This window comes from Gossypium hirsutum, chromosome D11 (assembly GCF_007990345.1).
Source record: "Gossypium hirsutum isolate 1008001.06 chromosome D11, Gossypium_hirsutum_v2.1, whole genome shotgun sequence".
Lineage (NCBI taxonomy): Eukaryota > Viridiplantae > Streptophyta > Magnoliopsida > Malvales > Malvaceae > Gossypium > Gossypium hirsutum.
The window spans coordinates 4,139,965-4,161,378 of NC_053447.1; the positions used below are offsets into that span (position 1 = coordinate 4,139,965).

General features: G+C 34.7%; 2 protein-coding genes and 2 long non-coding RNA genes across 4 annotated transcripts; 3 read left to right on the forward strand and 1 right to left on the reverse strand.

The window, feature by feature from the left end:
* The first annotated feature begins 5,210 nt into the window (after positions 1-5,210).
* On the forward strand, positions 5,211-9,410 carry LOC107911987 (mitogen-activated protein kinase kinase kinase 5). The gene is made up of 11 exons (XM_016840009.2): positions 5,211-5,905; positions 6,257-6,880; positions 6,967-7,054; positions 7,155-7,217; positions 7,315-7,478; positions 7,572-7,647; positions 7,931-7,990; positions 8,066-8,191; positions 8,287-8,484; positions 8,566-8,663; positions 8,755-9,410. Exons 1-11 carry the CDS (start codon positions 5,463-5,465, stop codon positions 8,948-8,950), a joined length of 2,136 nt encoding a protein of 711 aa, XP_016695498.2. The 5' UTR covers positions 5,211-5,462; the 3' UTR covers positions 8,951-9,410.
* A 314-nt stretch (positions 9,411-9,724) lies between these two features.
* On the forward strand, positions 9,725-10,488 carry LOC107911241 (uncharacterized). The gene is made up of 2 exons (XR_001687820.2): positions 9,725-10,165; positions 10,271-10,488. It is a non-coding gene; the product is annotated as an uncharacterized lncRNA (long non-coding RNA).
* Positions 10,489-13,026: 2,538 nt separating this feature from the next.
* On the forward strand, positions 13,027-14,013 carry LOC121223650 (uncharacterized). The gene is made up of 2 exons (XR_005920945.1): positions 13,027-13,292; positions 13,622-14,013. It is a non-coding gene; the product is annotated as an uncharacterized lncRNA (long non-coding RNA).
* Positions 14,014-15,386: 1,373 nt separating this feature from the next.
* Positions 15,387-20,826, reverse strand: LOC107911985 (uncharacterized). Its single transcript, XM_016840008.2, has 3 exons — positions 20,659-20,826; positions 17,975-19,841; positions 15,387-17,491 (listed from the first exon to the last, which is right to left on the reverse strand). Exons 1-3 carry the CDS (start codon positions 20,724-20,726, stop codon positions 15,413-15,415), a joined length of 4,014 nt encoding a protein of 1,337 aa, XP_016695497.1. The 5' UTR covers positions 20,727-20,826; the 3' UTR covers positions 15,387-15,412.
* Between the last annotated feature and the right edge of the window lie 588 nt (positions 20,827-21,414).

Genomic DNA, 21,414 nt, shown 5'->3' on the forward strand with positions numbered 1-21,414 from the left:
AACATTGTTTGTGGAATATCTCTTGAAATGCAACGTGAAGGTTGTTCTTGAACAAGGGTAATTCTAACTTTTCCAAACATGAGTTAATTCAATGTAGTAGTTCCTAATAGAATGGTTATTCCAAATAAAGTTGTTCTTTGATGGTGCTTTCCTTGGAAGAGTCTATTTTGAATAATGTCTTTAAAAAAATAATTATTATAAATAGAAGTTATTCCAAAGTGCGATTGTTTTAAAGGTAGTTATTCTTGAAACACAATTATTGTTTAGAATAATTATTCTGAACTTTAATTGTTCTCAACAGCTATTGTTTTCAAATGACAACTACATTGGACGACAGATGTATCGGACGACAGATGTTCTAAATTGAAGCTCTGTTCTTAATATAATTGTTCTGAACGTGTTATTATCAAACAACTATAGTTCCAAACAACAATTATACTAAACAATAGTTGTTCTTTCGGAAGAGATACTAAGTGAAACAATGATGTTACTTGTTCCCCCACTTGATAGTATATTATTTATATCAATGAAGAGATAAAATTTTAGTAACCCAAAAAGAATATCTACAAATCTTTAAGAAGTGAATTTCGAATATATTATTTTTTATTCATTCCCTATATGTAAGATAGTTATAGCATATTTTGAATACACAAGTAACTTAGCTATTGATGTGTGGAAATTCATTATGCAAGTGCACTGTCGAATTAAGTAATAAAATGATAAGAAGATATCGTCCCACGATGACCAAATTCTAAGTTGATCAATACCAACTATCCAATTTTATCTAATTTGGATCAAGAAAAGAAATTCTAATTATTACTAAAATTAAACTAAAAGAATTGAAGATATTTTGTTAAACTAAAACAATCAAAATTACTAAGCTTTTCAATCAATTTTTAAAGATGACATTAATTGAATGAAAATTACTAGTGGTTTATATACGAGTGGCTCGTCCATAATGATGAGTGGTTTATCCACAATGTGGTGTAAAGGCAAATGAGTTCTGGGGAACTCCTATTATGGTGTGTAGCGGTGGGGTAGTAACATTTTCTGATAAATTGAAATTGTATTGCATTTTTAAGCATTTGCATTGCTGTGAATATTGAGATATTATGATAATGAGTGAATCTAAAATACTGAAATTTTGAGTTGTTATTCAAATTTTATTTATCCTTTGAACATTGAGATATTATATTAATGAAATTGATATGATTTACCGATTTTCTGAATTGTTAATTAATTGAAGTTTATACTTTGAAGTTCATATTCTGTATGTTTTGTCTACTGTTTGCACCGATTTTCTTGTGATTGACCTCACACTGAGCTTTCATAGCTTACCCCTGCTTATTTTTCCTTCTTTTCAGATAACTCATAATGTTAGGACGTGGGCGCGACATTCGGAAGGCTCAGCTCGGAATATTGATTTCTATACAAAAGTATTTTAGATTGATTATTTTATAATTCTGGTTATTTGAAACTATATTATTATTGCGGTATGAGATTTAGTTTACAATTTTTAATGAGGCATGCCTGACATTTAAATAATTTAGGCTATTAAAATATCTATTTTTATTTAATTACACATGAAACATGGTTTTTATTAAAATTACGTTAATATCACTTTTCCACAACTGAATTGTAAGTGTGTTTTGTAAACATTATTATAATGAAGATATTAAACTGAATCGGTTTTGATAACTCATAAGTTTTTCCGTAAATTGATTAAGTTTTCTTCTAAGAATAAATCAATGTTTTAATTAACTATTTTAAAACTCTGATAATCTGCCAAGCCATTTCGGTGACCAATGTAATCTCCCTAATTCGAGTCTAACGTCTAGATCAGGTTGGGGATGTTATATTTAGTGGATTAAACTCTAACTTCACCTAATTCAATTAATCAATTATCTCTCATTCAATTGTTCAATCTAAGTAATTATTAACATAGGATTCAATGGCATTAACTGGACATTTTCAGTATCTAGCTAAGTTAATCTCTCTTCCCCACTAGCTATATTCCTATGCTAGGCAAGTTGGACAAAGTCACTAAGAAAAAACCTAGTAGGTTGATTAGGACATCAGGTATATTCCAATCATAATTGCAAATTAACTTGTTTGTCAATACTACTAAAGTTAATCTTAATCTATTCAATCAAAATCTAAATCTTAATTTTCTCTTCCAAGACAAATCAAAATTATCGGATTAATACAACTTGGTGGCCAAACAAACATATTAAATAAGAACAAGATTGAATAAATAATTAACAATGATTGAAACAATTGAGAAGAAAATAAATTAATTAAGTAAAAACAAGATCCATCACCGTTTCAAGAAAACAAAGTTTAGGTCATGTTGATTTGAGAAAACATTCCCAAGAAGAAATTCAAAACAAACTTGCACTGAGAAAAGTGAAAAGAAATAACCTAGAGATAAAAATAATTATCAAATTGATGTCTGACAGTCCAAATCTCTTTTTCTTCTTGTATTTGCAAGCTTAAAGTTCTTATTGGTGTGAGAGAATTGTTTCTTGGCTTCCAAGTTGATTCCTTACTCTTTTTTCCCTCTTTTCCTCTTAAATCACATTACCCCTTCTTTTTAGGATTTGAATCATTCCGATCCACTCGACGCAAATTTGCGATGGAGTAGACTGTTTTTTGTTTAAAATTTTTGAATTGAAGATTGTGTTCCACCGCACTGAACTTCTCTTCTCTACTTTTTACTATGCTCCAAGTCTTCCATTTTTCATTCAAAACTAACAATGTAGAGAGGAATAGCAAATAAATCAGAACTAACTCTAAAACTGATAAAAATCAAACAACACATAATTAACTAGAAAAACTATAAAATGCACTCCAAACTAATCTAAATGCTAGAATAACCTCCAAAAGTGATATAAAAACTATACAAAAATAACTCTAAATGTGAGAATTACCAGTTATGATATCAGTTTAGATAGACTCGACATAGCATTGATATTAAGTTAAATAAATTCAAATTTGACTTGAAAAAAATAATATATAAAGTGAAAATGTAATAAGAGATAAGTAATATGAGATTTTGACATTCTACTGATACGATAAAATAGATGTAAAACAAACAATGAAACGGGCGAAGTTTAACTTTTGATACTAGGTTGAAAAAAAACATCAAAATTGACCTAAAAAATTAGGTTGGAAGGTATATTATGTGAGACTTTAATAGAAGATTCCTTCAAAAAATAGGTCTTTGCTTCAAGACATTTATTAACTATTAGTAAAATGTGGATGCTAACTTGCTTATAATTTTAATTCAATCGCTTAATATTGATATTATTAAGAATGAGTCAACATTGAAAATTGAACCTGGGATTGTCATTCCCTCTGTACCCGAAATAAAATAGTTGGTTTTGGTGTAGTTTCTAGTGGCTTCCAACACAGGCATGCCAACAAGATGTCGGCAGCCCGATGGCATGACTGTTTGTAGACCAAGAACTTTGTGTTATATATTGCTTCCATTTTCGTTCTTAATGACTTCCCTCATCCCCAAAACATGTCGGCAGTTGATTTCTAGTTTTTATCCATCACCCACGACTTGGAATGGGTCTGCAGTCATTCCTTCTTCTTTATTTTTTAGCTCAATTTAGAGACAAGTATGACTGGTTCTTGCAACTCTAGTTTTCAACAGTTGCTAGGAGGATTTTTAACGATCTTCTTTGTATAATAATAAATTGTATATCCCAGATTAAAAATTGTTGTCTTTACAACGGGATAATGATGATAACGTTGAAAACCAGATTCCTATGCTTCAGTCAATAAAATAACAAGGGTTGCTGACATAAGCTTTACAAGTCTTCCATTTTGGCTGAACCCTTTTGGCCGTTTCTAAGTTACTAACATAACATCATTTGATGCTGTGTGGAAGATAAATAAATATTGATATACCTTGCAAACTCAAGTTATGTAAATATAAAATAAGTATGATAATCTTTATTTTTTTTAATATTATTTATATTTAAAGTTTGTGATTACCTCTTTTGACAATGTTATTTTAAAGATTCGAATTTAGATTTTCCTCCTATTAAAAGTGTATAGTTTCATACCATTGTATCCAATCGGTTGTTGGTTTTAATTTGATTTTGTAAAAACAGAATCAATTACTCTATAATTTTACGTGTCGTAAATGGAGGGCTGTTATTGGCAGAATTGCATTCATCAAAGAGTCAAAACTTGAAAAGAAGCTCAGCAGTGGCGACGCGTCCTAAAACTTAAAACAGTAAAGGAATGCCCTTTTTGAAACTTTGACCATTGACCTTGCCTCATCAGGAGTTTCTATGCCAAGTGGAGTGTGACTCGGTCTTGAAACCCTCCAGCTCACCATTTTCCCTCCTCCGACTCAGCCTTACTTGGAAAAAATTTTAATTAAAAGCGTAGGACCAAGTCGATTCATCCATTTCTCCCTCTACTGTATCTTGCAAATCAGATTAAACTAGATTGATATCTAAAATTTAAATTTAATAAAATATTATCTCTTAGAAATTAATTTGTTAACATCATTTCTTAAAAAAAAAAAAAAGAAAATTGTATTAGCATCATTGTGCTTTTTATTGGGATCCTACGGATGGGTGTTTATACATACTGCTTAGTTGATTTTAATTGAATTGGTCTGCAACAATCAACACAAACAATAAAAACTATAGACGGAGAGTTTTATTTTTCAAATGATGGAAAGTGTAGGTATAGAGGAGAATGAAACTTCTCCACATAATTTGGGTAAAAGGGTCCAGATTCGAAATCTAGAAAAAGGTTTTCCATTTCTTCCTTTTTTAGTTTATTACATTCATTAAGTTTCAACCAGTACTACAAAGAAAGAAAGGAAAAGACCATAATGTAATTTCTCTTACTTTTATGAGTAACAAAGCTGATGTTTTATTTTGTTTATGTATAACCAATAACCAATAACCAAATCCCTCAACTAATCCAACTACTTCTTGTTCTTGTAACGGAAATTCACGCCATCCGAAGTAACTGAAACAACACATCGTCTTTTATGCTACCAATTTTTAATTTTATATACAAATAAAATACTAGCAGTGAACTAAATTACATCATATAATTTAACAGCTTAGATTCAGTAAGTTCCTAAAAACCAGGTTCGATTAAAGATATTATTAAAATACTCTTGAAAGGACATAGTAATATTAAAAAAGAGAAAAAAGGAGAAGTAGAAAAAAAGCGAAGAGGCGCTTGACTTTTTTGACCTATATTAAAGCAAAACCAAAAAGCTTCTGTTGTGAAGCGTGTTGTTTTTCAGACACAACCTAAGAAACTGATTTCCCGACATCCTGAATTCCCAACCAGAACGTCGTTCAAATCCAATTTTTTTTCTTCCTTTTTTTTTAAACATATCTTTTTGGGATTTTCCTTCGAATCTTTTCTTTTTTTTTGGGAAATTTTGATTTCTTTTTTTTTTAGAATGATTTCAAGCCATGCGGTGGCTTCAGAATATTCCGTTTTATTATTCTTCGTCGTCGTCGTCGTCTTCCACGATCGCCGCATCGTCTGAAGCTTCTTCCGGTAAGCATTTTCAAGATAATCATAATTACCATAAGCGTACTCACAAGCAACATCACAGTTACTTGGGATTTCGCATTGCGGGATCTAAGCTGACGAAGCAAAAGGAGGTGACGCGTCTCAGCGACCGAGAGTTGTTGGCGGCTCCGCTGTCCCCCAGTAACGATACTCCATTGTCGTCTTCAGCTCCTACTTCGAGGACTACATCGTCGTCGTTGGCGGTGCCGTTGCCGCTTCCGCTTCCAGTTCCAGAAGGAGACGGCGAGCAACGGTTGCCGTCGCTGAGTGAGGTTGGACACGGTAGAGGTTTAGAGGATAAAGATAGAGAAAAAGCAGATGGAACTCCTTCCCATTCAAGGTGATTTCTTTTTCTTCCTCAATTATTAGTTTTAATTCATATTTAGCTACAAAATTTAAGCAAGATTTTGCAATTGTTATTATGGAGATTGATATGCCGTTAATGAATTTTTCTAATTTCAGGACAATTTAGGAATAAATTTATGAGTTAGTGAATGATCAAATTCATAGTTGCAATATTATTAGACTGATAATCTGAATGCTCAACCTGCAACTTTAAAGCTTATTTCATGTATGAGTATGTTCTTGATATCTTGATTGTGGTGCTTTAGCTTTAGGTTCATATTTGTAGAGCCAATATATACATTTTGATAGCTTCTTTTAACTGATTCATCGATTGTTGGTATTACAGTATGTTTGCGTCTCGTGAATCGAGGAAGACAGCAGAGCATTGGGACATAAGATCATCCTCTAAGGTATTCCAGCAAGAAGTGAATCGTGGGGACAGTTCTCAGGATGAGTTTAGGGTGAATGCTCCTGTTAGGAGTGCCCCTGCGAGTCCATTCAGTAGTCCGGCTCTTTTTAGCCCACACAGAAAGAGTACCAGTGAGATGTTTCCGCACTACATGGTTCCTACTGGTAAACAAGTTTGGTCTGCACCAGAGATGCCAACGTTTGATGTTCTGGGGCTTCCTCCCCCAGCATTCTATGATTGCAGCATATTAAGCCCCGATTACACTCCGCTTCACAGTCCACCAAATAGAAGTCCACGTCGGAACTTTAGAAGCCAAAGCGGACCTCCTTCACCAATACATCAGGAGATGTCACGTGAGTTCTCATCATCCCGGCCTGAAAGTAATTGCCCTATCAGTGTCCATCCGTTGCCTCTTCCTCCAGGAGCAGCCATGGCTTCATCATCAGCTTCCGTTCCCCAAGTTACAACTAAACCAGAGCCGTTGCCAATGAATTGTCAATGGCAAAAAGGCAAGCTTATCGGGCGTGGTACATTTGGAAGTGTTTATGTTGCCAGTAACAGGTATACAAGTTGTATATGTATATATATATATTTGCTTCCGTAGCTCTTGTTATCTAAATGCTAATAGGGCTTCGTCTTTCTCACAGAGAAACGGGAGCTTTATGTGCAATGAAGGAAGTTGAGATATTTCCTGATGACCCGAAATCTGCAGAGTGTATAAAGCAATTAGAACAGGTTTTTTCTGTACTCTAGAGAGAGAAGAACACGGATTAAATGATTACCTAATGCTGTTTCTTTCTTTAACCACCTCCCTAACCATTTGATTTAATTGCAGGAGATTAAGGTTCTTAGCCAGCTTAAGCACCAAAATATAGTTCAGTATTATGGTAGTGAAATAGTAAGTAACATGCAAGTTGCGCATTTAAGATTTCTCTCCTTACACCATTTATTATCTTATGGTCTTGTATTAAGGCTCTCAAACTATGCATATGCAGGTTGAAGACAAGTTCTACATATATCTAGAGTATGTTCATCCTGGTTCAATTAATAAATATGTTCACGACCACTGTGGTGCCATTACAGAATCTGTTGTCCGCAATTTTACTCGCCATATTCTTTCCGGGTTGGCTTACCTCCACAGCACAAAGACAATCCACAGGTACAGTGGTTTGAGGAGAGGAAAATGAACCTATTATAATAATCTGTTTCATGAGCTGGTAGCTTAATATGTTTTTTTACCTGTTCTATTTAGGGATATTAAAGGGGCCAATTTGCTTGTTGATGCATCTGGAGTTGTCAAGCTTGCCGACTTTGGGATGTCCAAACATGTGAGTTTCATATATTTCCCTTCTCTTCGGATTCATGCTCGTCATAGATAAGGCATGTAAATGTATAGCCGCCATTCCCCACTTGACCATAAATATTTTAATGCAAAAATGAAATTTGTTGCAATTCAATTCATCCTTGCAACAGCGGTCCGTTCTTGGAAATTTTAGTGAGGCATTAATTTGACATTAGCACATATGAAGTTATAAAATAGATTAGTGGACCCATTTCTGTTGTTGTTTTGTGATTCAGCTTGAATAATTTGGACCCATTTTTGTTGCACAGCTTAGCGGACAAAGAGCTGATCTTTCTTTGAAGGGAAGTCCATACTGGATGGCTCCAGAGGTACCATTTCGCAAGATATCAATTTTGCATATTGGTCTCTAGTTTAAATGTACTGACACATTCATTTCCCTGCAGCTAATGCAAGCAGTGATGCAGAAAGATAATAGTTCTGATCTAGCTCTAGCTGTTGACGTTTGGAGTTTGGGTTGTACCATTATCGAAATGTTTACCGGCAAAGCACCATGGAGTGAGTACGAAGGGGTAAGCACCTGATGCATCTTGTTTCCATTTATTAATCTTGCTGAGCAGTGGAGAAAATCGTAACATGCTGACCTTTCTCTTTGTTAATAATGCAGGCTGCAGCTATGTTTAAAGTGATGAAGGATACCCCTCCCATTCCCGAAGCATTATCACCCGAGGGGAAGGATTTCCTACGCTGCTGCTTCCAAAGAAACCCTGCAGAGAGACCATCTGCAAGCATGTTACTAGAGCATCGATTTGTAAAATGCTCATCTCATTCAGGTTCCTCGTCTTCTAATGGGCTAAAGTCCACGGTAAATAAGAGTTCTTCCTCTTTCGGTGCCAACATCATCTAATTGTTTATTTTCTAACTTATTTAATATATATACATGCAGGATATGCCCCTTAGTCCTAGAGAGCGATCTGAATTTAAACTGGATCAATTGCCAGTGCAGCAAAGCCTACGAAGTTCAAAGTCCATCACTCCTGACAGGTAAAAGATTTACATTATTGCGTTGGCTTGGGCTTTTCTCTTTTTCTTGGACTGTCCGTTCCAGCTTCAAGCATTATTTCTTTTTTTCCAGGGAAATTACACAACGATCTCATTACAAGAGCTCCGACTTAAGACTAGCCTCACGTAATTCTCCTCGTTCTACCCTCGAGACTCTTCCTAGTTTGTCTCCTCCACGCTCGGGTCAAAATACTCATCACCCCAGCCCATCTAGTAGCATGAACAGATATATCAACCAGGAGCCTAGGAAGCTCCATATTTTCAGATAACAAATGCAGAGAGGAAAACAAAGCACTGTACATTGTTTTCGAGGTTTCTGTGAATAAAGCAAAAGCTTCGAGCATTGCATTCAACACATGAGAAGATGCCATATAACTTGTGGCCATGGGGAGCTGAACTAAAAACTCCCTGAGGACCTGATCGGCTGTCATTGAAGTTCTCCAGGCTTGGAAGCATATCCAGAAACAGGATATATATATATATATAAGCAAGTTTTTTGTGTGGAATGTAGTTATTGGTTTTTTTGTTTTAGAGCTTCCAAAATTGAGAAAGCTCTTTTTTCATGTATCCTAGAGAAGGTGGCATTTTGAGCTCCATAAGTACAATGAAATAGTTGAGTTTAGAAGGCTTAAGTTAGCTATACGTATATATATATGGTGTGTGTGTGTGTGTTTGTATATGTATATCACTCTTCTAATTGGCTAATTCCCAAATCTGAGTTACCCTCTACTCTCTGGATCCTGCGTTCTTCTGGCAAATTGTTAGATTTACCAATTGGCCCATCTTAGTTTTAGTTTTTACCATTTGAAGTCCAATGCAGTAATAGATTGTGTATAATAATGCAACTTAAAATTACTTCGATAGAGATGTTCAATTTGATTGAGAAATTTTAAAAAAAAAATCTGTATATAAATATATGATATAAAAATAGAAACTTATTTAATACATTCCGCAGCTGAGAGATTATTTGGTACACTCACCCTATGAAGAAAAAGGCAGCAAAATGAGCATTAGCCTTTTTGGAGCTGATAGTAATTATCCCATATTTGACTCAAAAGTCAAAACACCTAATCACCATTTGTGTCGGGTTTTCCACCATTGGATTTGGATGGATACAATGGCCGGGATTTATGCCCTTTTTCACCTTCAATTAAAAATCTATAAAAACAAAAAGAAATCAAAAGAATTTAATTAGTGACAGAACCACTTCCCTTTTCAACTTTGAGCTAATTGCAATCACGTGAACAAGTAAACTCGCACATCATTTTCCTTTATCTTCATTGTTTTTACTTTCTCTTTCAGTTTTGCTTTTCTTCCTCATAGACTTCCAGACATTCAGACAAGACTTTGTTCTCAAAAGCAGTTGTTTTTTTAGCAGACAAAGAAACTAAGAAGATGGAACCACCTGCAACACAACCCATAGAGACTTCCACCAAGAGTTTCCAGGTTGAAGAAGATGAACAAGACAAAGCTGTTGATGAATGGTTTGTGCTCTTTGTTTTTGTCTTATTATATTGTTGTTTTACAATCTGATTATACTTGTTTAATTCTCTTTTTTCTGCTTTTTTTCTGGCTTTTTTTTTTTGCAGTTGTTCTTGCTGCTATGAGTGCACTGGGAGTATATTTGATTACTTATGTTGCTGCGATCTTTGTTAGAATATAAATATATATAAATTAGAAAGTATGGGATAAACAAAGGATCTAAATTGATGTTTCAAAAGAGTACTAGGAATCTATAAAAGTTCTATTTGATTGTGTTGTTTCTTCACTGCGTTTAGAAAAGTAAATTCAATTGTTTTTTGAATTATTTTATTTTGGCTGAATTTAATTATGATCCAAATTGGTGATGGAGATGATTCCGGAATCTTCGAGGATTAAACTATTCGATAGTAACACAACTGAGTACGGATTTTTTTTGATGAAATTTTCCATTCGGACATGTAGCCTGCATATTTTCATCATCATTATTTAGTCTTGTCCACAAGGACTAGATCCTGCCATTTTTGTATGTTCTTTGAAACATCCTACGATGTAAAACCCAATCAGAAGAAGAAGAAGACGAATCCATATCTGAAGTCTGAAAAATGAGCATCAAGAAGAGCAGGTTAAATATGTGTAAGAACAGTAGTTTAAATACTATCCAATATTAAATTCTATAATTGTGAAAACAGTGTGTAATAAAATCACCCCGAACTAACACCTTCAACCCGAATCAAATTTTATTTAGATCACGGAGGCAACACCGTTGTTATATAAAAAAACAATTGAACGGATTGGTCATTTTCCGTTCCCAGGTTCGTTGTCCACCGCTCCTCAATTTCTGACAGTGAATCCACCATATTACGTAATTTATGATTCTCGTGCGCCTAGAACAATGAGATGATGAAATTGAAAAGACGAAAGAGTGGAAAAGAACAAATTTTGAATATATTTGGTAATATAGAAAAATGGAAAGCAAACAACAAGGGATATTAAAGAAAAAGGGCAGAAAATGATTTCATTTGATTTGATTTGAGAGAGTTACTTTTCTTTAGCATAGTAAATGTTGACACCATTTTTTGGATTGAAAACGGGATCGACTGGGTTTTGAAAAAAAAGAAACGGGAGTCACCACCAATTCTTTTTTTTATAAGGTGTGATTGGATCACCTTAAAAAATGGTTGTTTTTAATAAACGATTTGATTTTATTAAAACAACGGTTTTGGTCCACGAAATTCAGAAAAATGGGTTCGGGAGTCGGTTACGCACGAGGAAGGATTAGCACCCTCGATACGCCCAAAATTGGTACCTAGTTGATTACTTAATGTCTTAATGTCGAAAATTAAAAACTTTAGAGAATTTTAAAAATACGATCCTTGTATTAAAATGTTAAAAATTTTCAAGAAAAGGGAGATATTTCACGTTATTCGAGAAAGAGAATCATATCCAGTAAGTTAGGACACAATGTCTCGAATTCCCGACACGCGGATGAAAAATGCTTATTTAAAAGATATTTAGCTATCTCGGATTTTAAAAAAAGGATCACGACCAGTAAGTTAGGTCACAATCTTTTATAAATCCCGAGATCATTTAAAACTTAAGTTTGGAAATGATTCGTGTATTTAGATTTATCGTGAAAATCGAAACCCAATAAGTTAGAGTACGATCCTCTCGAATCTAATCTAAACACGAAATATTATTTCGAGTAAAAAATGTGAAAGCAAATTGCATTGTTGTTATGCATGGCAAAATCAAAATGAATACAAAAATATAAAAATGATATGAGCAATAGCAACAATAATGAATAAAAGTCCATCCTACAATCATATAAAATAACAATGTATATAAACAAATAAATTGAAACTTTCATTCAAAATAATAAAGAAAATGAAATAAATAGTGAACATAAATAAAAATGTAAAGGGATATATATATGTATATAAATGTAAATTAAAATGTGTGTATATGTTAATTACAAAATATATAAAATATATATAAAGTAAATTTTAAAATATAAAGAAAAAATAAATATGTATGAAGTGTATGTAAGTATATAAATGTTTATATATATAATAAAGGTGTATGAAAATATATTTTATATACATGTATTTATAAAAAATGCATATAGATATATATAGATGGTTTTAAGCTATAAAGTATGAAAAATATGTACATGTATGAATTATAAAATATAAAAAATATGAGTTTGTATGTATATATATCAATTATATGGAATTATATATACATAAAAAAAATAAGTATGTGTATTATAAATATATATGCATGTATAAATAAATTATAAAATAGGTATGTTTATATGTATATATATATTACAAAATATATATATGTACAAGTATATATAAAAATATATATAAAAATATATGTATATATCTATAAAGCAATTATAATAATAATAATAACATAATATTAAGAAAATAGACAAAATAACAAAAGGATTAGATTAAACATTAAACAAGATTTGGGGGGTTCAAAACGCAAATAAACGAAAGGGGAGGGACTGCTCTGAACACGCATGTAACATGGAGGGACCATCAAAGCAAATTACCCTCCTTTAAAACAGCGTAATTCGAGTAAGGACTAAATTGAAAATACGAAAAATTTCTGGGTAAATTTAAAAGATCAAAAGAACCTAATTTAAAAGGCATTAAAAAAGCGGAAGGGCCAAAGGTGCAATTAGCCCTTCCGTCAAAACACGCGGATCCCACGATCGGACGGGTCGGGTCGCGGGTCGGATCTCGGTTTAGACGCAAAACGGCGTCGTTTTGAGGGTGAATGAAACAGGCCAAAACGGCGCCGTTTCATTTAGGTGTTTAAACCAATTTTTGTTAAAAAAATCATTCAGCCCCAGTTCTTTTTTAAAAAAAAAAACTGAAAACTTCTCAGTTCTCTCTCCCTCTTCCCCTTTCCGACCGTCGGGCTTCCAGGCCTTCGCCGCGCCGCCTCCACGGCCAGTGGTCGGAGTCGCTCGAGATGGGTTTTTTAACCCTGGCTTCGGCACGCGTAAAGGCGGTACCTTTTTAAGCCAAGAGGCCGCAAAAAGGGGGTTTGAATCTTCCTCCAAATCCAGATCTGATGCCGACTAGAGGCCACCGGCGGCACAAACCGATTCAGGTGAGACCCTCTCTTCAACCCTTTTATTTATTTTGTTTTCTTTAAAAACATTTTCAAAAAGAAATAAAATATAAAAATAAATAGATAAATAAATAAACAAATAAATCGATCAAGAAAAAAAAACAAGAACAAGAACAACAACCTTTTCTCTTATTTTCTGATGTTTGTAATAAAGGATCCCCCTATTACAACAAATTCGGCTTTAGCCGAAAGACAAGAAAAGAAAAATCCCCCTGTATTACAACAATCTGTTTCGGCTTTATAACCGAAAAATGAAAAGAAAAATCTATCTCCTTTCTTTTGTCTGTTTCTGCTTTTATTGTTTGCAGGTTGGAGACGTGCTGCGGTGGTGGTGACAGAGAGCAGGTGGAGCAGAGGGCAGGTGGCTTAGGTTAGGGGCGCGGCGCTAGAGGCAGAGACTAGGGTTTCATGTTTTGGGCTTAGTGGGCTGCTAGGGTTTTGATAATTGGGCTGATTGGGTTTGGGTTGTAATTGGGTTTGGTTTAAGGTTTGGGTAATTGGGTTTTTTTTGCTTTGGGTTTGCTTGTTGGGTTAAAGTTTGTAAACAGGTTGTCTTGGTTTGGTTTGTTTTTGTTGGTACGGGCCCGGGTAAAAATGGGCTTGTACAGTAAATACCTCATTTATTTTTCACTTAAATTTTTTTCTTTTCAAAAAAAAAAAAAAGAACTTCACCAAGGAATCTATTATTTTGACTTCATTAGAACTTATCTTGTTTATGCGACTCATGGTTTTTCTCTAAAATATTCGTTACTTCAAAATTTATTCCTAAGCAGTTCTTAGTTTCTTGGTTGGCTATGCTTTGATCATTTCCCAACAAATATTCTCTAGACTCTCAAATTCCTGAAATTAGTGAACTTATTTTTGCGGCCTGTTCTTGGTCGAACCTGCTTTGGGAAGTATATTGAAATCATGTTGCTTGCTACTCTACTGTTCAGCGTTCATGCCAAGATAAGGTTGATCGGTTGCTGCTGCTAGCAAAGTGAAATCATTTAAAGTTGTCTGTTTTGACATGGGATGATTTTATCAATTGCTTTATATGGCAGGAGAAAAACAAGCAGTTGCATGGCAAAAAGGATAGGCAGATTGTTTGATTTTACAATTAAAAGAGTGACGACAGCTAAGTTGGATCTTACAACTAGAAGGCTAGGCAGATTTATATGGCAATAGCTCTTGTATAGAACGGGGTTTAGATGTGATTAGGGAGTAGGCGACTTTTTCTTCATGTTTATAGGTGGCAAAATTTTCCTCGGATAAATAAAAACTTTTAACTTCCCACAAAAAATGTTTCCAACAAATATTGGTATGAAATATGATTTTATTCGGTATATAACGAAAGTTGAAATTTTTTTGAACATTTATGTTAAACATATACATGCATATACCCCGACAGTTTACAGTACTTGCTCCGAATCCATATAAGACCATACTTGGATATGGGACATATAACATGAATGATATTTTAATATTGATCAATTGAATGTTACATAAGAGATGGAAACCTTTCAGATAAACACGTTTCTGTCATTAACTGATGAGTTCTCTTTTAGTTAAGCAGGTTCCATCGGATACAATAAAGTACGATATTTCAGATATAAGAAGAAAAGATATAGACAAAGTTCAAATATATCCGTTTTAACATGATGGGATCATATTTTCCACACCAATCTTTCAAAGATGACAACTAGATTAATTGGTCAAAACAAAATCCCTTTTCTTTCCTTTTTATGTTCAGTAGATCATTCTTGAAAGTTGATAAGACCTTCAAATCAGAAATGAATCTTAAACTAAATTATGCTATGTCTGAACACATGGAAATGTATGTATAATGCATGCATATGTGAACTTAGAGGAGCGAGGAATCCGTAATAGACTAGACTGAAAACAACTGATAACACAAGGTAAATCTGTATGAACATGCATGCATGCAAACGAATGTATGCGTATGAACTGATGTATGTACGTATGTATGTACTTGTGTATGCATGCATGCAACCACATATGGACGACTATTCAGAGCAATAGACCTTTCTAACAGAAAAGAAAGTACTTGTAGTGATGCGAGACATGCAAGAGTTATCTAATAATCTAATAATTTATCATTACCCATCTCGACTGAAAGAACTTACAGATCTAGGTTGAGATTTTTCCATGAGGGTTTGTGGACCCCTTACAAAGAAACTATCGGAGTTATTTTCTGTAGTGCTGGAATTCATTGCAACAACATCCCTTGAACTACCATTCAAATGGAGTCCAGAAAAATGGTCACCCCAAATGTCGTAAGTATATTCATCTCCCATTCTACCCTTCCTTTCTGCTTTTATGATTTTCTGGTCAGAGAGTTTGGACCCTGGAGCTCGAGCACAAGGAGCAATAACAGACATTGAAGCCAAAGGAGAAGAGGAGCTCCGTGTACTGGTGGTCGCCCTACTAGCACAAGGAAAAGTAGCAGAGTACGAGAGAACAGGTTGTGAAACATTTTGCCTTGGTATTCTAGGCTGCTCTTGTGAAGAATACCAGTTGTTGCTGACATGTTCCACAGAAACCTTAGGTCCCAACACATTTGCTTTTGAAATAGGTTGAGGAACTTTACCTTTCTCGCGGATTTGGTTAGCCAAATGTGTAAAAGGATTTCTAGATTCAATGGGTTGCTCCACATCGGGGGAGAGTGGCCATGTGCGATTGGATGTTACAGATGTGGGGGAGTGAGGGGATGAAGGTGTAGAATTTCCACTTTGACTACTTGAAACTTCAATCAATTCTTTAAACCCACCTTTCCTTTTCCTTCGCCTTCTTCCTTTATCTTTCCCAATCCGGATAGTAAGGTTACCAGTTTGTGATGCTTCCTTTGTATCAGGATTTACAGCCCCCGCAGATTTTGAGGGCAAAGATGGCAATGAAATTTCCCTCTGGGGATCTAAGAAACTGTTAACTTCCCTGTCATTCTCAGGAGTTAGTTTTGCATTTCGATTAGTAAACCTCTCTTCCTTATTCCTAACATGATCATTTGGGAATCTACCATTAGATGCCTCCTTCAAAGATTTAGCACCCTCAACTGAACTTAACAAACTGTCAACTTCAGCTGACATAGAGAACCTACCATTTCTCTGATCACGAGAACATTTTCCTCCAGTCCGGGTTGTACTGATCGGGTTCTTCTCACTCTTGTAAAAGCAATCTTGAGAACCCAAGATCATTGCTTGGTGAAAAACGAAACAGAATAAGAGAAACAATAAAGAAGCAGAAAGAAGAATTGCGATAGAGAGTTTCTTTAGCCGCATCCAGAACGCTGATTTCTTACAAAGATTAAGCATATGCAGAGGGAGAGTTGCCTTCATGGGTATGACAAAAATGCCTGTAGCCAAAGCCAGTTCAAGATCCCTATGTACCATACCTGCTGAAAAATCTGGCTGGTATGATATCAGAAGCTTTGTTGACTCTCCAGGTTCAAGAGAGAAACCTTCACAACTATGCACCATAAAACCATAACCTACACACTTCCTCCCTGAAACTTCAATGCTTTTTATCTCAAGTGGCAAGTCTCCAGTATTCTTGGCATAAAGCTCTTTTGAAAACGGCTGAGAACATGCATAACTAGTCTCTTCCATGTGAAAAAGCATTTGTAGAGGAGAGATATTTAGGGAAGTTGGCAAGTTAAGGATAAATTCTACACCCTGGATGGGTTCTGAACCCTCGAACAGGACTAGAGAAATAGACCCTCCATATCCCCTCAAAGATAACCACTCAACACCAGAAAGGTTGTTCCTTATCAGTGCTGAACTTGTCCACCCACAACGATTCGAAGGGTGAAATAATATCGGCCCAAAAGATGCTCTACCATTAGGATGAATATAGGCCTCTGTCTGTGCACTCTCTCCTAAGGAGAACCCAGCTCTCATAGGAATAGTAGATGAATTGTGAACCAAGTTACCAGAAGGGGGCTTCACAAAAATATCTTGGCTCATACATTCATCAATAATTTCTCCTGAGTTAAGAATGAGTTGCATTACAACAGGCTGCATGCTAGGATTTTTCACAGTGATCCACTTGGAGCAGTGACTTCCAACTTGAACCATTGGAAACAGAACCTCTTGATCATCAAGCACTGACATGCCACCTGAAGCACCTTGAGATTTCCAGTTTCCAAGTATCAATTCATCCACTTCAGCTGTCTGTAACACCTACATATAGTCACAAGACCTTCTTAGCATATAATGAACATACATCTAGTAATTAGACTTCGAAGAATGAAAGCTTAATGCTAATTTTGTTACAAGCGAGTAAGATGGTATCTATGTATGAAAATATGAACCAAGAAAGGGAAGTAAAAAGAAAGGTTTTTTTTTTTGTGGGGGGGGGGGAGAGATGTTTTCATGCATGATAATGAAAATATACAAACAAGAAACTATTCCAATGACGCAAGGAGCAATCCTCACATAATGGGTAGGTAGTAGTATTATGACCTTATTTATATTACTAACCAAGAAGCACTATTGTCATGAAGCTTTACAAGATTAAGGGTTCTATAACACATGCAAGATAGGTAAGAGTATGAATGAGTAAAAGAGGAAAGGAGCATCAATCACCAGAATAATAAAAATATAAAAGGAAAGGAAACAATTTTGATGGTTCAAATTCTGTCGTTGTAACTAAAATAAGCAAACCTTGGCCCCTGATGCCAGTTGCATGCCAGCCCTCAAGGTTCCTGTGCTTGTGTTGCCAGATTTAACAATTTCAGACTGATGTTCATAAGCCATGGACAAATTTTCCTGATGTTCCACACAAACATGGATTATTTCCTCACAAGAAACTTCAATCTGAGGGCTAATAGATTCATTTGTCATTAACAGCAATTTACAACTGTTGATCATGTTGGATACTTCAAAAGAAGAATCATGAACCTCACTTGATAGTTTAGTGCAAGCAATCACAGCAACCCGGGTAACAGCACCAGGGTAGAGCAGCAACCCTTCCACATACTTGATATGGAAAACCTTAGCATCTGCAACTTCATCAATCTTGACAATACTCAGCACATAAGGAGCAGAATTTTTCAAAGAGATGACCACAAAAACAGTTCCACTGCCATCATTTGGCACCAGACCATCAAGAGAAACTGAAAGAGAACTTGCATGGTCAATATAGGATGCTTTGCTACCCAATTCAACTTCAAGAGGAACCATAATTATATCAGACGAGTCTTGTGAAGACCTCTGCAACTGCATGCAAAAAGCACCAAAAACTTTTCCTTCTGATTCAGGAGATAAATCAATCTCTACAATGGTCTCACGGCTTAGAGGATTAATCTCCCACTTCCTGCTCGGCCTCATAGCCATAATTGGAAAACCATATTTATCACTGTTCATGACCAACCAATCCTCAGCACCGAGTAAGCTTTGCCCATTATAGCCCTTGAAGTTTTCTACACTACAAACTGCTTCAGTATGATGGGCAGAGTTCCCAAGAGAAACTGATATCCATGAAGTTATTTCTTCCACATAGAGGGTTTCATCGAAAGGATTGAACAAAGACAAATTCTTACTCAACTGCCTACTAGAAGGAATATCCAGGTTTACTAATGGCTGAATCTCATATGGGGACTCAACAGCAAACCCCCTAGCTTGAACCAGGAAACCACCAGAGCTTGTCTGCAAGATAAGGTGAGCTGATGACAAGCCCACCCATCTAGGTAAAAAGACAAAACATATTGAAGCTACTTCACCAGGTCCAAGCAAAACCTCACTAAAATTGCAGGGATAGAACTGTATATTGGTACTGAATGGTTCATGAATGTGCAAAATGCTGTCATTGCATGTATTTGCTACTGTCAAATAAGCCACTGATGGTAAAAATAAATATTTGTGTCCCCAATCCATTATAGGAGGATTTATCTCTACATTAGGTGAAGATAAACCATCAAAAGAATTTAATTTGGTCACCTCTTTGTTATTTTTCATCCTAACACTCGTACTCTTCTGACTTAGTAAAGGTCCTTTACAAGAAATATCATTTTGATTAGCACCACCAGTATTAATTGATGAAAACTCATGGATGCCAGCTCTTGAATATACAGAACACGAAACTGTCCGGCCATTTAATAATTTAAACATACTATGGTCAGATAACCAACTTCTGTTACTTGCCTGCACCCTAAGGTTACTTTGTTCTGCAAAAGATGAAGCACTATCAGACTGACTCCTAGAAACTTCTAAACCACCTACTTCAAGTGTACTCTCTTCGGTCAAAAACCCAGGCAATGTAGAAGGGAAACAGAAGGAATGAGAATCACTGCATACCCTCTCAACACTTAAACGAGTTGTAGAAGTTCCCATATCAGACTGCGAATGTGTAGAGTCAATTATAGTTTCTTGAAAACCAACATGGTGAGCATCTCCATAGTACTCACATCCCTCATATTCGTCTCTTTTTGGCATCCCATTCACAGCACATGGTTCACATGTAATTAAGCAAAAAAGGGTACAAGACAGAACTAAGAAGAACTGGAATGCTTTAACTGGTTGTATCATCCCCCTGAAAACAAGCCACCAAAGTAAAATGCTTCGTGAAAAAGGAAAATAGTTTATTAACAGCTAAAAAAACAAGTCAGCTGAAATCAAATGAATTATCTCCCCTTTTGTTCTTCAGCTAAAAATGATTGGAAAAACAAATAACGGCCTCAATTTTCTTCGTTTTCAGACATTTTTCACAAAACCCATATAAATTAATTCTTAACTAACTAAATAATAGAAAGAGACGTGCTTAGAGCAGTTTTCATTCATTTTAAACTATTTCTTCAGCATTGATTCTAGCTGAAGATTCTTTTTAAAGTTTAAAAAGTCTAATAAACAGAAAGTACGCCCCCACAGCAACATGCCTAATATATATATAAAGTTCTATACTTAGTAATTTAATTTAAAAAAGTAGAACATAACAAAAGCATTTGCAGCAGCAATTTTTACCTTGTTCAGCTTATTACAAGTTCAGAAAAGTTAACAAAACGAAGATTGGGAAGAAATTGAAAGATTTTATGCATAAAAAAAAGCTTTTAATACTATTTAAAGTAGCTTAAATCGAAGTCTTGATCACCATAACAACATGTTTGAGATGATTTTTTTTAAGAAAAAGAAAGCATCCGCTAAAGGTAGATAGTAGGTTCTTTTTTAACCAAATAAGCAATCGGAAGTTCAAAAAGCTTTTCAAAGAGAAACAGATATAGTAATCGAAGTTGTCAAAGAAGTAAGCAACGCAACAGAAAAGAGAACTGAAATCGGATGTGCTTGGGAAGATAGAAAGCGCGAGCATATGGGAAGGAAGGTTTGAGAAAGTCATTAAAAAAAAAAAGAGTTACCGGAGAGAGTTGAACATGAAGACCAGCTGTTTTCGAGCTTTGATGATCGTTAGGGTTTTAGACTCCATTTTCCAGCAAAGAAGAAAATCATCTGAAACTGTTCTTTGAGGGGCGATTTTTTAGGGAATTTGTTTTCCTGAATTTTAAGGTCAAGAAAATATATAAAGCTTAAAACAAAAGCACACCTGAAAAAAATAAAATAAAATAAAAGAGATTCCAAATTACTAGTTTGTCCATTGCAATCATGTCTCGAAACGTCATCGTTTAGCTGATTCCAATTAGATTCTCGAGAGAACGGACGATATATTGTTTTGTGGAGTTCACCGTATTAAATACAAAATATTATAAAAATATAATACCATGTTCAGTAATTATTGAAATGTTTTTATTCCTCGAGCGGGTTAAGATTTTGTCACTTATTTTATTATTTTTAAAATATAATTTAAAGATAAATAGTAAAATTTTATTTTTATTTTTAGGTGTACTAAATCATTATTTATATTTATATCTAACACCTCAATAAATAATAATATAAAAACGCAACTAAATTGGAGAAATAATTAAAAAATTTTAATACATAAATAATACGAATTTAAACCCTATTATTCCTTTTTTTTTCTTTATAAATAATACTGACATTGTTTGCACTTTTTGCTCATACTTCATGTATTAAAATTTTAATTTTCATATTTTTTTCAAAGAATCTCTTTGTATTTTTATTTTTATTTTTACCCACACAATTTAATTTTTATACTT

What these genes read in the sequence shown, in the direction of transcription:
- LOC107911987 (XM_016840009.2), top strand. Translation starts at nt 5,463, where the DNA reads ATGCGGTGGCTTCAGAATATTCCGTTTTATTATTCTTCGTCGTCGTCG. An exon ending in GTTTATGTTGCCAGTAACAG is followed by an intron (nt 6,881 to 6,966) that starts GTATACAAGTTG and finishes TCTTTCTCACAG; the next exon opens with AGAAACGGGAGCTTTATGTG. An exon ending in AGCACAAAGACAATCCACAG is followed by an intron (nt 7,479 to 7,571) that starts GTACAGTGGTTT and finishes TGTTCTATTTAG; the next exon opens with GGATATTAAAGGGGCCAATT.
- LOC107911985 (XM_016840008.2), bottom strand. Translation starts at nt 20,726, where the DNA reads ATGGAGTCTAAAACCCTAACGATCATCAAAGCTCGAAAACAGCTGGTC. An exon ending in TTCATGTTCAACTCTCTCCG is followed by an intron (nt 19,842 to 20,658) that starts GTAACTCTTTTT and finishes GCTTGTTTTCAG; the next exon opens with GGGGATGATACAACCAGTTA. An exon ending in AACTGGCATCAGGGGCCAAG is followed by an intron (nt 17,492 to 17,974) that starts GTTTGCTTATTT and finishes GACTATATGTAG; the next exon opens with GTGTTACAGACAGCTGAAGT.